Genomic DNA, 14,433 nt, shown 5'->3' with positions numbered 1-14,433 from the left:
CTCTCACTATTTGCAGATGACATGATCCTCTACATAGAAAACCCTAAAGACTCCACCAGAAAACTACTAGAACTAATCAATGATTATAGTAAAGTTGCAGGATATAAAATCAACACACAGAAATCCCTTGCATTCCTATATGCTAATAATGAGAAAACAGAAAGAGAACTTAAGGAAACAATTCCATTCACCGTTGCAACGGAAAGAATAAAATACTTAGGAATATATTTACCTAAAGAAACTAAAGACCTATATACAGAAAACTATAAAACACTGGTGAAAGAAATCAAAAAGGACACTAATAGAGGGAGAAATATACCATGTTCACGGATTGGAAGAATCAATATAGTGAAAATGAGTATACTACCCAAAGCAATTTATAGAGTCAATGCAATCCCTATCAAGCTACCAACGGTATTCTTCACAGAGCTAAAACAAATAATTTACAATTTGTATGGAAATACAAAAAACCTCGAATAGCCAAAGCGATCTTGAGAAAGAAGAATGGAACTGGAGGAATCAACCTACCTGACTTCAGGCTCTACTACAAAGCCACAGTCATCAAGACAGTATGGTACTGGCACAAAGACAGAAATATAGATCAATGGAACAAAATAGAAAGCCCAGAGATAAATCCACACACATATGGACACCTTATCTTTGATAAAGGAGGCAAGAATATACAATGGATTAAAGATAATCTCTTTAACAAGTGGTGCTGGGAAAACTGGTCAACCACTTGTAAAAGAATGAAACTAGAGCACTTTCTAACACCATACACAAAAATAAACTCAAATGGATTAAAGATCTAAACGTAAGACCAGAAACTATAAAACTCCTAGAGGAGAACATAGGCAAAACACTCTCCGACATACATCACAGCAGGATCCTCTATGACCCACCTCCCAGAATACTGGAAATAAAAGCAAAAATAAACAAATGGGACCTAATTAAACTTAAAAGCTTCTGCACAACAAAGGAAACTATAAGCAAGGTGAAAAGACAGCCTTCAGAATGGGAGAAAATTATAGCAAATGAAGCAACTGACAAACAACTAATCTCAAAAATATATAAGCAACTTCTAGAGCTCAATTCCAGAAAAATAAATGACCCAATCAAAAAATGGGCCAAAGAACTAAATAGACATTTCTCCAAAGAAGACATACAGATGGCTAACAAACACATGAAAAGATGCTCAACATCACTCATTATAAGAGAAATGCAAATCAAAACCACTATGAGGTACCATTTCATGCCAGTCAGAATGGCTGCGATCCAAAAGTCTACAAGCAATAAATGCTGGAGAGGGTGTGGAGAAAAGGGAACCCTCTTACACTGTTGGTGGGAATGCAAACTAGTACAGCCACTATGGAGAACAGTGTGGAGATTCCTTAAAAAACTGGAAATAGTCTGCTATCCTTCTAACCAGAAGTAATTGGAGTCAAGTTTAGTGGTCAAGGGGGCCAGACTTTGGACTCAGGCAGACCTGGACCCAAATTTTCTATATCACCTTGGGCAAATGATTGATGTCAGAATCTCAGTTTGCAATCCTATAATTTGGTGATGGTATATACACCTCAAAACTCAGGAGACACAGGTTCAATCCCTGGGTCGGGGAGATTCCCTGTAGGAGAGCATGGCAACCTACTCCAGTATTCTTGCCTGGAGAATCCCATGGACAGAGGAGCCTGGTGGGCTACAGTCCATAAGGTTGCACCAAGTCAGACACGATGAAGTGACTTAGTGCACACATGCATATACCTCAAAGTGATGTTTTAAGAATTAATCCGGTCCCATCACTTCATGGCTAATAGAAGGGGAAAAAGTGGAAGCAGTGACAGATTTTATTTTCTTGGGCTCCAAAATCACTGCAGATGGTGACTGCAACCATGAAATTAAAAGACGCTTGCTTGCTCCTTGGAAGGAAAGCTATGATAAACCTAGACAGCATATTAAAAAGCAAAGACATCACTTTGCTGACAAAGGTCCGTCTAGTCAAAGCTATGGTTTTCGAGTAGTCATTCATGTATGGATGTGAGAGTTGGACCACAAAGAAGGGTAAGCACCAAGGAACTGATGCTTTTGAATTTTGGTGCTGGAGAAGACTCCTAAGTCCCTTGGATAGCAAGGAGATCAAACTAGTCGATCCTAAAGGAAATCAATCCTGGGGGACTGATTCTAAAGATGAAACTCCAATACTTTGGCCACCTGATGAGAACTGACTCATTGGAAAAGACAGTGCTGTTGGGTAAGACTGAATGTAAAAGGAGAAGAGGGCAAAAGATGATGAGATGGTTGAATGTCATCACTGACTCAACGGACATGAGTTTGAGCCAACTCTGGGAGATGGTAAAGGACAGGGAAGCCAGGCGTGCTGCAGTCCATGGGGTCACAAAAAATTGAACGTGACTTAGCAACTGAATAGCAATACAATAACAAAAGGGCTTAGTACCTAGCACATAGTAAGTGCTCAATAAAAAACAGCAATTATGTATTGTACACAAGAAATGAGCATATTTTAGATAGACAAGCCTCTTTAAAGAACTATTTTATTCAAATACCAATAACACTTTTATACAAAGGCTGGCTGAAAGCAATTAAATAAATCAGTTTATTTGTCCCACACAAAGTTCTGATAAGATTAGCTTTATCTCTTTCTCTCAAATGTAATTTTAAAAAATTTCCCTAGGAAAGAATGGGCATAAAATTAAATCACCAGATACCAGTAGGATAAGGATAAAAATACTGTAGAGTGAAAAATGTCCAACACAACACTGCCTGCTTAAAATGAATTTACTGCAAAGAAAATAGAACACAAAGAATAAAATAACCTCTTCATCAACTTGCTAATATAGGTTTCAGTTCAGTTCAGTTCAGTCGCTCAATCATGTCCGACTCTTCGTAACCCCATGAATAGCAGCATGCCAGGCCTGTCCATCACCAACTCCCCAAGTTCACCCAAACCCATGTCCATTGAGTCGGTGATGCCATCCAACCATCTCATCCTCTCTCACCCCCTTCTCCTCCTGCCCTCAATCTTTCCCAGCATCAGAGTCTTTTCCAATGAGTCAGCTCTTCACATCAGGTGGCCAAAGTATTGGAGTTTCAGCTTCAACATCAGTCCTTCCAATGAACACCCAGGACTGATCTCCTTTAGGATGGACTGGTTGATTTCCTTGCAGTCCAAGGGACTCTCAAGAGTCTTCTCCAACACCACAGTTCAAAAGCACCAATTCTTCGGTGCCCAGCTTTCTTTATAGACCAACTCTCACATCCATACATGACTACCGGAAAAACCATAGCCCTGACTAGATGGACCTTTGTTGGCAAAGTAATGTCTCTGCTTTTTAATATGCTGTTTAAGTTAGTCCTAACTTTCCTTCCAAGGAGTAAGCGTCTTTTAATTTCATGGCTGCAATCACCATCTGCAGTGATTTTGGAGCCCCTAAAAATAAAGTCAGCCTCTGTTTCCCCATCTATTTGCCATGAAGTGATGGGACCAGATGCCATGATCTTCATTTTCTGAATGTTGAGCTTTAAGCCAACTTTTTCACTCTCCTTTTTCTCTTTCAAACAGTACTAAATCTCTTCATCAACCTGCTAATATTGGTTGCCAATACAGGTTGCAAAGAGTACTAAATCAAACTGTTTAGTTAAAAATGCATCATCATGAAATGTATGGTACATTAATTAAAGGGGTAAATCTGGGGTAAGATTAAGTTTTTGCTGTTGTTTAGTTGCTAGGTAGGGGTTTCCTTAAAGAATTGCTCCAGGTGAAAAACAGATTAGACAGACAGGAAAAATCTCTTACAACTATTTCAGAGTATTCTGGGAAGGAATATCCAATCAATCCCCAGCACAATGGCCTGGCATGCAGAAAAGGTATTTGCTAAATGACACTGCATATTTTGTAGAGAAAGCCATACAAGCTTTAGATCCTCAGATAAAAGCAAAACACGACTACATTTTTTCCTTGGGTTTGGGGTTAGAGATCTTCATATACCAATTCTGAAGTGATTAGAAGTATGGTTCTGGGTTTCAGGACTCCACATCCCAAGGTTGGGTTTTTTTGAATTAATTTTTATTGTATTTTACCAAGGTTGGCTTGGATTTGGGAACCTGAAGTGATAAATGAGAAAAAGCCACAAAGAGCTAGACGCAAGTTTCACAAAGGAAATGATTGATTATGAGGTTTGGCATGAGTTACATGATGAACTGTTAGATGCTTTTCAAAGAATCATACAGTGTAAAATCATTTGGCGTTGCAAAAGCATTTTAGGCAATCTTCTTGAACGGAGAAAATACCCTCCTATCAGTAAGTTCCTCTCATGGAGAGAATGCCATGAGACATGTTGAATTTTGTAGACAAATATGGTACGTTTTTCTTCCTCCTCTTCCCACTTTAACTGAAATCATATCCCAGTGACAGAAGATGGCAATTTTCTGGTAATAGAGAATTTGTACTCGGAGAACTTTCAGTAGACAGCATACTTCTAGTAGGTGATAGGTGTGCCCAAGGAAACTCCCAGTGGTGACACAGCATGAGGGCTGACCACACATTAGGTACTCCCTTCTTTCTCCAGTGTGTTCAGTGACAACTTCCTGTTCACAACCATCTCCTCAGCTGCAATTCCAACTGGAGCTCAGAACTCAATACTAAGTTTTCCCACTAACTGTGTATCAGCAAATTTCCACACTGAATTACAGCTAAACCTCGCAATGTAACTAGTTACTGTTGCATAATTATTTGACTGACAATAACATCCTACCACAAACATATGCTACTTGATTTTTTTTTCTGGATGATGGAGAGGTATCCCTAAAACTCTGGGGCCTAAAGTAAATATTTAGTAAACAAGTAAAGTACCTTCAGTGACTGCAGAGAGTCTGAATTAGTATCACAGTAGAGGATGATGTTGTTGGCCATGCTGAAACTTTCTCTCACTCCAAGGTGGTAAAATAAGGATGGTTGTCGGAAGGCATCACTCATCTCCACCACGGCGATATCTGCAAACAGAAAACAAAGTCCCCCAAATGATGACACCTAAATAATGCTCAGTAAGCACTTTTTTGTTTCAATAAGTTAGTATTCAAAGAGGAAATGATAGGGATTTTCCCTCTTCATTTACCACTGAATTTTAAATTAGCAGTTCTATCGGAAGTGGTTTTACAAACTGCAGCAAAACTGCATTTTTGCTTTTTTTTAAAAGAAAAGGATCATGTAATTACTGGAAACTAAGGAGAGTCTGCAATGGTGGAAAGTGGGGCTAATGCACTCTGTTAAATTTTAACACTGAAAACAAGCTAACTAACTTTCCAGAAGTAGATTCATGGGAAACAGCAGTTAAGTTATCAATGTAAAATGAAATTTTAAGAAGCAAACAGGTAAAATTATGACTCCATCCAGAGCTGAATTTTATAACAAATATCTAGCAAGTCCTTAGCAAGTATAATCAAGAAAAAGAGGAAGCAAAGGTATAGAAATTATGACTAAGAGAGAGAATACAACTATAGATACAAGTTCTTCCAGACTTCACAGATGACTAACACCAAGGTAGCATTAACTTGGTACCAAAATTTGGCAGTGTCACAAAAATAAAATTCAGATTAGTTTCAAATTCATTTATATATACAGACAGAAACATGAAACAAAAATGAGCAAAATGTACCAAGCACTATATACTATAAGAACACTAGATCATGGATTTAAAGTTTATTTGGGGAATGCAAGGATGGCTCAGTGGAAAAAACTCATCAGTGTTCCCAAAGATTCCTTAGTACTTTATGTAAAATTTAGAATCCACTTTTCATTAAAAATAACTGCAAACTGAAAATATAAGGGCACATCTTTAAATTGAAAAATAATATATATTTCATAACAGCTTTGTACTTTCATAGGTATTCCCATGAAAATCAGGAAAAAGACAAGGCTGTTTTTTTTCTTAGTACCAGTACAGTATCTGAAAATCCTAACTGATGCAATAAGATTTAATGAAGTACAGACATATAATTCTATAAAATAATTATCATTACTTGCAGATGTTATGATTACCAACCAAAAAACCACAATAGAATAAATTAAACAACTATTATATGTATTAATACAATTTAACAAGATGTCAAGGTGCAAAATTATGAAAATCAACAGCTTCCTTTAAAATCATAATAAGCTTCTGGAAAATACAATAAACAGATCCTACTCAAAATAAAAATATTAGCATACAACAAATTTAACAAGTGATACTAATTTGTTTAAAATATGTGCAATATGTGATAGATGAAAGGTTAATATCTTTATTGTTATCTCTTATCTCTTTATCAGTTCAGTTTAGTTGAGTTGCTCAGTTGTGTACAACTCTTTGCGACCCCATGGACTGCAGCATGCCAGGCTTCCCTGTCCATCAACAACTCCCGGAGTTCACCCAAACTCGTCTCTATTGAGTCAGTGATGCCATCCAACCATCTCATCCTCTGCTGTCCCTTTCTCCCACCTTCAATCCCTCCCAGCAGCAGGGTCTTTTCAAATGAGTCAGCTCTTCACATCAGGTGGCCAAAGTATTGGAGTTTCAGCTTCAACATCAGTCCTTCCAATGAACACTCAGGACTGATCTCCTTTAGAATGGGCTGGTTGGATTTCCTTGCAGTCCAAGGGACTCTCAAGAGTCTTCTCCAACACCACAGTTCAAAAGCATCAATTTATCTATTATTGGTCAATTTAAAACAAATAAGCAACCATAAAACATTACATTATAGAAAATTAGGCTGTGGACATAGGCAGGTAAAATCACAAAAGTGTAACTAAAATGGCAACATCACATATCAGATCAGATCAGATCAGTTGCTCAGTTGTGTCTGACTCTGCGACCCCATGAATCGCAGCATGCCAGGCCTCCCTGTCCATCACCAACTCCTGGAGTTCACTCAGACTCATGTCCATCGAGTCAATGATGCCATCCAGCCATCTCATCCTCTGTCATCCCCTTCTCCTCTTGCCCCCAATTCCTCCCAGCATCAGAATCTTTTCCAGTGAGTCAATTCTTCACATGAGGTGGACAAAGTACTGGAGTTTCAGCTTTAGCATCATTCCTTCCAAAGAAATCCCAGGGCTGATCTTCAGAATGGGCTGGTTAGATCTCCTTGCAGTCCAAGGGACTCTCAAGAGTCTTCTCCAACACCACAGTTCAAAAGCATCAATTCTTCGGCACTCAGCCTTCTTCACAGTTCAACTCTCACATCCATACATGACCACAGGAAAAACCATAGCCTTGACTAGATGAACCTTTGTTGGCAAAGTAATGTCTCTGCTTTTGAATATGCTATCTAGGTTGGACATAACTTTCCTTCCAAGGAGTAAGCGTCTTTTAATTTCATGGCTGCAGTCACCATCTGCAGTGATTTTGAAGCCCCAAAAAATAAAGTCTGATTCCCCATCTATTTCCCATGAAGTGACGGGACCGGATGCCATGATCTTCGTTTTCTGAATGTTGAGCTTTAAGCCAACTTTTTCACTCTCCACTTTCACCTTCAAGAGCCTTTTTAGTTCCTCTTTACTTTCTGCCGTAAGGGTGGTGTCATCTGCATATCTGAGGTTATTGATATTTCTCCAGGCAATCTTGATTCCAGCTTGTGTTTCTTCCAGTCCAGCGTTTCTCATGATGTACTCTGCATAGAAGTTAAATAAACAGGGTGACAATATACAGCCTTGACGTACTCCTTTTCCTATTTGGAACCAGTCTGTTGTTCCAAGTACAGTTCTAACTGTTGCTTCCTGACCTGTATATAGGTTTCTCAAGAGGCAGGTCAGGTGGTCTGGTATTCCCATCTCTTTCAGAATTTTCCGCAGTTTATTGTGATCCAGTCAAAGGCTTTGGCATAGTCAATAAAGCAGAAATAGATGTTTTTCTGGAACTCTCTTGCTTTTTCCATGATCCAGCGGATGTTGGCAATTTGATCTCTGGTTCCTCTGCCTTTTCTAAAACCAGCTTGAACATCAGGAAGTCCACGGTTCACATATTGCTGAAGCCTGGCTCGGAGAATTTTAAGCATCACATACAATTTTAAACATCACATATAAAACTATTCTATATCTCACTCCTAATAAATGAACACTAAACCAATACAAAGTTTTTTTTCCTATCAAGGGGCCAAAGATATTTCAAAATACCCAATGAAGATGCAGAGAAATGGTATTCTTACATGCTATGGGGAAGTGTAAACTCTTTAGGAGATCTTGAGTCCTTAAAATTATGCATATTCTTTGACTCAATAATTCCATTCCTAAGAATTTATCCTGAGAAAATTCCTATACATGTGGCAGATTTACTTGTAAGTATATCCACTGAAATATTATTTTTGCAGTAACATTGGAAAAATGCCTAAATATACATTATTAGAAAAATGACCACACATACACACACACACACTATATTTAGGAAAAAAGTAAAATATATACATTATAATGTATAGCATACACATTAAAACGTAATGTATACATTATCATCAATTTATTATTATATATATTCTATATGTATAGATGTACATGAATAAAAAAGTTTTGGAAAGTTGTACAGCAAAATGTAAACTGTGATAACAACTGTGTAATGGAATTATGACTTATCTTTTCCTCTTTATGCCTTCTATATCTTATACAATTTCTTTTATGAACACTGATTACTTTTGTAATTTAGGAACCCACCAAAATATAAAAAGAACATTGAAGACCTGCATGCAATCAAAGTGCAACCCTTTTATAAAAGGAACACAGACCCTCAAGAGGTTGTTTGATTCAGCTGGCCTTATCTAATGAATATGAAATTAGAGTCTACATTCTGTGAAGGAGAAATAAATCAGATCAAATGAAAGCTAAAGACCCAGAAGATATAGTGAGGTTATAAAAGGGGAGGGCAAGTCAAAGGAGCTTCAAAAGATACTTTTCAAGGCTAGCCATGACTTCAAGGCTCTCTAATAGAACTAGAGAGTTTTCTTCTGGGGTCCTTAACATTTCTACAACAAAAATCAACACATGAAAAAAAATGAGTCACTGCACCCCACCCACGTGGCCCATCTGCCTCAGGCACCCACTCGGCTTCCTCCTCCCACAGATGCCAGCCACTCACAGTCAGCCACACAGCGTTAAAATCAAGAGACAGCATACAGTATGGCTGAGAGAAACGAAATAAAACAGCTGCTGATGAGAAAACAAACGAGCAATAGCAAAGAAAAATACTAAGTAGTGACAATAGGGGGGGAAATGGGTTCTTTCTAGAGAACCGATTCGTGGAATTGTTGCTAAAATAAAGTAGAAATGCTGCAGAAGGCTTTTAGATTAAGAGAGAAATGAGACACATAAAATAAATGGTACAAGTAGACTAAAATACATTCATTAGATCTGAACATGGAAACAGGAACAGACCCCTGTGGGATGCAATATACAACATTAAAAATGTTTATTTGTGTAGGAATTTTAAAATACCATAAGACAGTATGATAACAGAGGAAGGCATTCTTTCTACTTCAAATTCAGTCAAGTGATTTGTTCTAATGTATTTGTATTTTTTTCTGAATATATTTTTAAAATTTCCATAGCATAATATTCACTCTTTCATCTTCTTTGATAACATGTTCAAAGCACGTGCCTTCCCCCCCTTTTTATTGTTGAGCTTGTTTTCTTAATGTGAGTTTTGTCTGTTTTTATATTGATATTTTTCCTTTGTCAGATATGTGATTCACAAATACTTTCTCCCTGTTTGCGATCTGCCTTTTCATTCTGTTAAGTGTCTTTAGGAGAGATGAAAATTTTAACTTTAAGCCCAATTTACCGATTTTTTCTACTGTGGATTGTGCTTTAGGTGTGGTATCTGAAAAAAATCTTTGCCTAACCCAAGTCACAAAAGTTTTCTCTTATGATTTTTATTGAAAGTGCTATACCTTTTATACCTTACATTGAAGCTTACGATCCATTTTGATTTTTTCTTCCAAAAATTTTTGGATGGTCTATTCTATTCCATTGATCTATGTATTTACTTTTTGCGAATACAGATGTTTCTCAACTTACAATGAGGTTATGTCCAGAAAAACCCATTGTAAGTTGAAAATACTGTAAATTTAAATACATTTAATACACTTAACCTACCAAACATCATAGTTTAGCCCAGCCTGCCTTCAATGTGCTCAGAACACTTATACTAGCCTATAGTTGGGCAAAATCATCTAATGCAAAGCCTATTTTATATTAAAGTGCTGAATATCTCATATAACTTATCAAATAGCGTACCAAAAGTGAAAATGGAATGCTGTATGGGTGCAGAATGGTTGTAAGTGTATCGGTTGTTTCTCCTCCTGATTGCCTGGCTGGCTGAGAGCTTTGGTTCTCTGCCCAGCATCACAACTGAGAATGTATCACTAAGCTGGGAAAAGATCATAATTCAAAATTCAAAGTATGGGTTCTACTGAATGGGTATCATTTTTGCGCCATCAAAGTAAAAAAAAAATCATAAACTGCACCATTGTAAGTCGGGGACCGTCTGTGCTATATACACTGTTTTGTCTGTGGTACTTCACGGAAGGTACTAGAATCAAGCAGTGTGAGTTCTCCCACTCTTCTGTTTTCAAAATTGTTGTAGCTATTTTAGTTCTTCTATTTTCTTTCCTATATAGATTTTACAATCAACTGGTAGTTAAAAGCTATCCACTGATAGCTAAAAAAATTTCTCCCAGAATTCTGACTAGGATTATGATGACGACAGGGCTTCCCAGGTGGCGCAAGTGGTAAAGAACCTGCCTGACAATGCAGGAGACATAAGAGACTTGGGTTGGGAAGATCCCCTGGAGTGGGCATGGCAACCTGCACCAGTATTCTTGTCTGGAGAACCCCATGGACACAGGAGCCTGTGGGCTACAGTCCATAGGGTTTCAAAGACTCAGACAGAACTGAAGAGACTGAGCATCCACTCATGATGACTATGGATCATTTCGGAGAGATCTAACATCTTAACAATACTGAGTGTTTCAATGCATGCCTAGGCATACCTCTCTACTTATTTAAGTCTTTGATTTTGTTCATCAATATTTTGTAATTTTCAATATACAGTTCCTATACATACTTTGTTAAATTATACCTAAATGTTTCATTTTGGGGTACTATCATAGCTGTACTCTTTTTAAAATTTCAAATCCCAATTTTTCATTGTAGTATATAAAACAATAGTAGATTTTTGTATACTGACCTTGTATCCTGAGACTTTACTAAATTAACTTATTAGTTCAAGAAGCATTTGGGGGGGGGGGGCGCATGTGTTTTGGCATTTTCTACATGGACCATTATATCATCTATAACCAGAAATGGTTTTACTTCTTCCTTTCCAATCTGTATGTCTTTCATGGTTTTTGTTTTCTTGTTAGTTGTTTTTTGTTTTGCCTTATTATACTGGCTATGCCTTCCAGTTACACAGCATTTTTTACACAATAATATTTCATTATCTAATTAAAGAATATAGCTTATTATGACCTTCTGACTCTGATCCATATCTTCTCAAAAGTAATAAAATAAACAGGTGAAAATTATCTTCCTCATGAAACCATCCTAAGACATGCTAAGAATGCACAAGATGATATAATTATAACAAACTACACAAACACCTTGCTGTTGTTCAGTCACTAAGTCATACCCGACTCTTTGCAACCCCATGGACTCTTTGAACCCCTGGCAGCACGCCAGGATTCCCTGTCTTTCAGTATCTCCTGGAGTTTGCTCAAATTCATGTGCATTCAGTCAACACTGCCATCCACCCATCTCATCCTCTGTTGTCCCCTTCTCTTCCTGCCTTCAATCTTTCCCAGCATCAGGATCTTTTCCAATGAGTCAGCTCTCCGCATCAGGTGACCAAAATAACAAACACTTGCTATGCTATGTTATGCTAAGTCACTTCAGTCGTGTCCGACTCTGTGTGACCCCATAGACGGCAGCCACCAGGCTCCCCCGTCCCTGGGATTCTCCAGGCAAGAACACTGGAGTGGGTTGCCATTTCCTTCTCCAATGTATGAAAGTGAAAAATGCAAGTGAAGTCGCTCAGTCGTGTCCAACTCTTCTCGACCCCATGGACTGCAGCCTACCAGGCTCCTCCATCCATGGGATTTTCCAGGCAAAAGTACTGGAGTGGGGTGCCATTGCCTTCTCCGAATAAACACTTGATACTCTACAATTCTTGAGACCCACTTATATGAGGTACAATTTATCCATTTTATTTTACAAACATGTATTTAGTAAGTACACGTGTCAGACATCATATGCTTTTCAAGTACTAAATTACTTAATCTTCATAATCTCCCTTTTGTGGTAGGTAATGTTATTGTTTCAGGACACTGAGGTAGAGAAGATAAAAACAATCGGCCCCAAATCAGTCTGAAAATGCTAGCATCACGATTCAAAACCAAGCAATCTGGCTGGAAAATCCATGCCCTTAATTCTTAAATGAGCCACATGCTACATTTATGGGATATGGAAGTTCCAAAGATCAGGACATGAATGGAAAGCAAAACTAGATCTGGAGACTGATACATATACTCTTGTAGTATATTTCATGAGTAAATGCACTTAATAATTGTCTAATTGAGTTTCTATGGTAATATTGTGAGTAAAACTGCCACATTTCACATTTCAAAATTTAAGGCTAAGTCAGTCATTTAAAAATGTGCCTCTTACAACTTTACATGAGGTATAGTTTCTTTCCTTGTTCCAATTCAATTAATGCTAAATGGAGCATCTAATTAGGTTTGCCAGGAGTTTATTAAAGCATAATAAATTTCTAGGACAATCACACAAAACTGTTGTGCCTAATTGCATTTCAGTCAGCAAATGGCAGTGGTTCATGGTCTTTGTTACTTTTTTTATTCAATTTTTCCATGATAATACCATATCTGTTAGTTAAATATCTCACAAGAGCTGCCTCTGCTTATAAAACGCAGCACTGAAGGAAAGACATTAATGTTTACTTTTTATCTATTCAGTTTTTTTCCTTGACCTCAGGATGACTGATGAAAAAGCAAGAGCCCAGTAGTGATTCAGCTTATTCTATAGTCTACAAGGTGCTCTAACATTCCATAATCACTGGAAACTTCCCAAGTTGTCACAGAGAACTACCCATCCAGTCATGATGGGTTAATCCCTGCAGTGATCCATTAATTCCAATTTAATTAAACAAACGTCCTGAGTATCTATTATATAAAAGTTTCCTCGGTGGGATGGATGACAGACATCTATGTGGGTGAGGCATTAACTGTTAATGGAGTCAGAAAGTGGAGTGCATAGGAAAACCTGCAGCCCAGGCACATCAAAGGCATTACGGAGGAAGCCAAGGAAAGGAAGGGTACTGGGCTTGGTTGAGAAGTTCAGAAAATCAAAACAGAAAACTAAGTAGAGGACTTCCCTGGTGGTTCAACGGCTAAAACTCCATTCTCTCAATGCAGGAGGACAGGGTTCGATCCCTGGTCAAAGAACTAGATCCCATGTGACACAACTAAGAGTTAATGTGCCACAACTAAACAATCTCACATGCCAAAACTAAGACCTGGCACAGCTAAAACAGAAAACACCAACATCAATCCCAGTAGGATCCTCAGTGGGTGAACCAAGAGAGAGTCTCTAAAGAGCAGACACTAACCCCCAAATGATCATCCCTTCCTAATTCTTCAGGGAACCATCATCTGCATTCCATAGATTTTTCTTTCATGAATGAATAAGGGCTACCTGCAAGTGATCTACAACATGAAAATTACTAAAATGTTACTCAGAGCCTAAAAGTAGTGCCCCAGTAGAGTCTTCTGAAGGTGCTAAGTTAGTCTTCTAAAGTCTGGTAGGGATACAATGTTGAGAGATTGCAAAACTCCTTCTGCACAACTGAAACTGTTGAGATTTTCAGGTAGGATAGAAGAATAATCCATCATCATTGTTGTTTTGAATGGGTCATGGTTTGGAAATTCCTGTTATAAATTACTACACATTTAGTTTCATCAGCATCCTTTTATTTTCTTGTATGGTGTTTGGTTAACTCTACAGTGTATAATGATACATATCTGTATCAACAATAGATTTTGGCCCACAATTTCCTCATCCCTAAACTACAATAAATACATGTATAGTGATTCAAACATGAATCATTCATATATTGCTCAAGCAAATGTATACATAATCTCCCCACTCCAGCACTAATTTGCTTATTTGGTTATTATACTGAGGTATCGCGGGGTTTTTGAACCTGAAAAGTGAAGCCCGCAAAGTAAGTGACCTGAGGGACATTGTGCACTTCCAGAGGGTGCTCTTTCAAAAATGCTGAGAATCATGGCACCTACCAAAGGAAGGGCAGGGAGGGTGGGAGGGGGCGGGGAGAGGAAAAGGGAGAAGCCTGCAGAGGAAGAAAGAAACAGCAGAGAAAGGGA

At 38.0% G+C, this 14,433-nt stretch overlaps 1 protein-coding gene across 1 annotated transcript in view; it reads right to left on the bottom strand.

Moving 5' to 3' along the window:
* The window catches only part of MAP3K5 (mitogen-activated protein kinase kinase kinase 5), a 231,453-nt gene that overhangs the window by 161,858 nt on the left and 55,162 nt on the right, over positions 1 to 14,433 (bottom strand). Inside the window, exon 4 of the mRNA XM_010844304.1 lies at positions 4,868 to 5,007. Coding sequence (XP_010842606.1) covers positions 4,868 to 5,007 — 140 coding nt within the window. The remainder of the gene's footprint in view (positions 1 to 4,867; positions 5,008 to 14,433) is intronic.

The sequence above is a fragment of the Bison bison genome, unplaced genomic scaffold (genome assembly GCF_000754665.1).
Source record: "Bison bison bison isolate TAMUID 2011002044 unplaced genomic scaffold, Bison_UMD1.0 scf7180017864198, whole genome shotgun sequence".
Lineage (NCBI taxonomy): Eukaryota > Metazoa > Chordata > Mammalia > Artiodactyla > Bovidae > Bison > Bison bison.
Note: the sequence above shows the minus strand (reverse complement) of the source record. Positions and strands in the feature narration are given on the sequence as shown.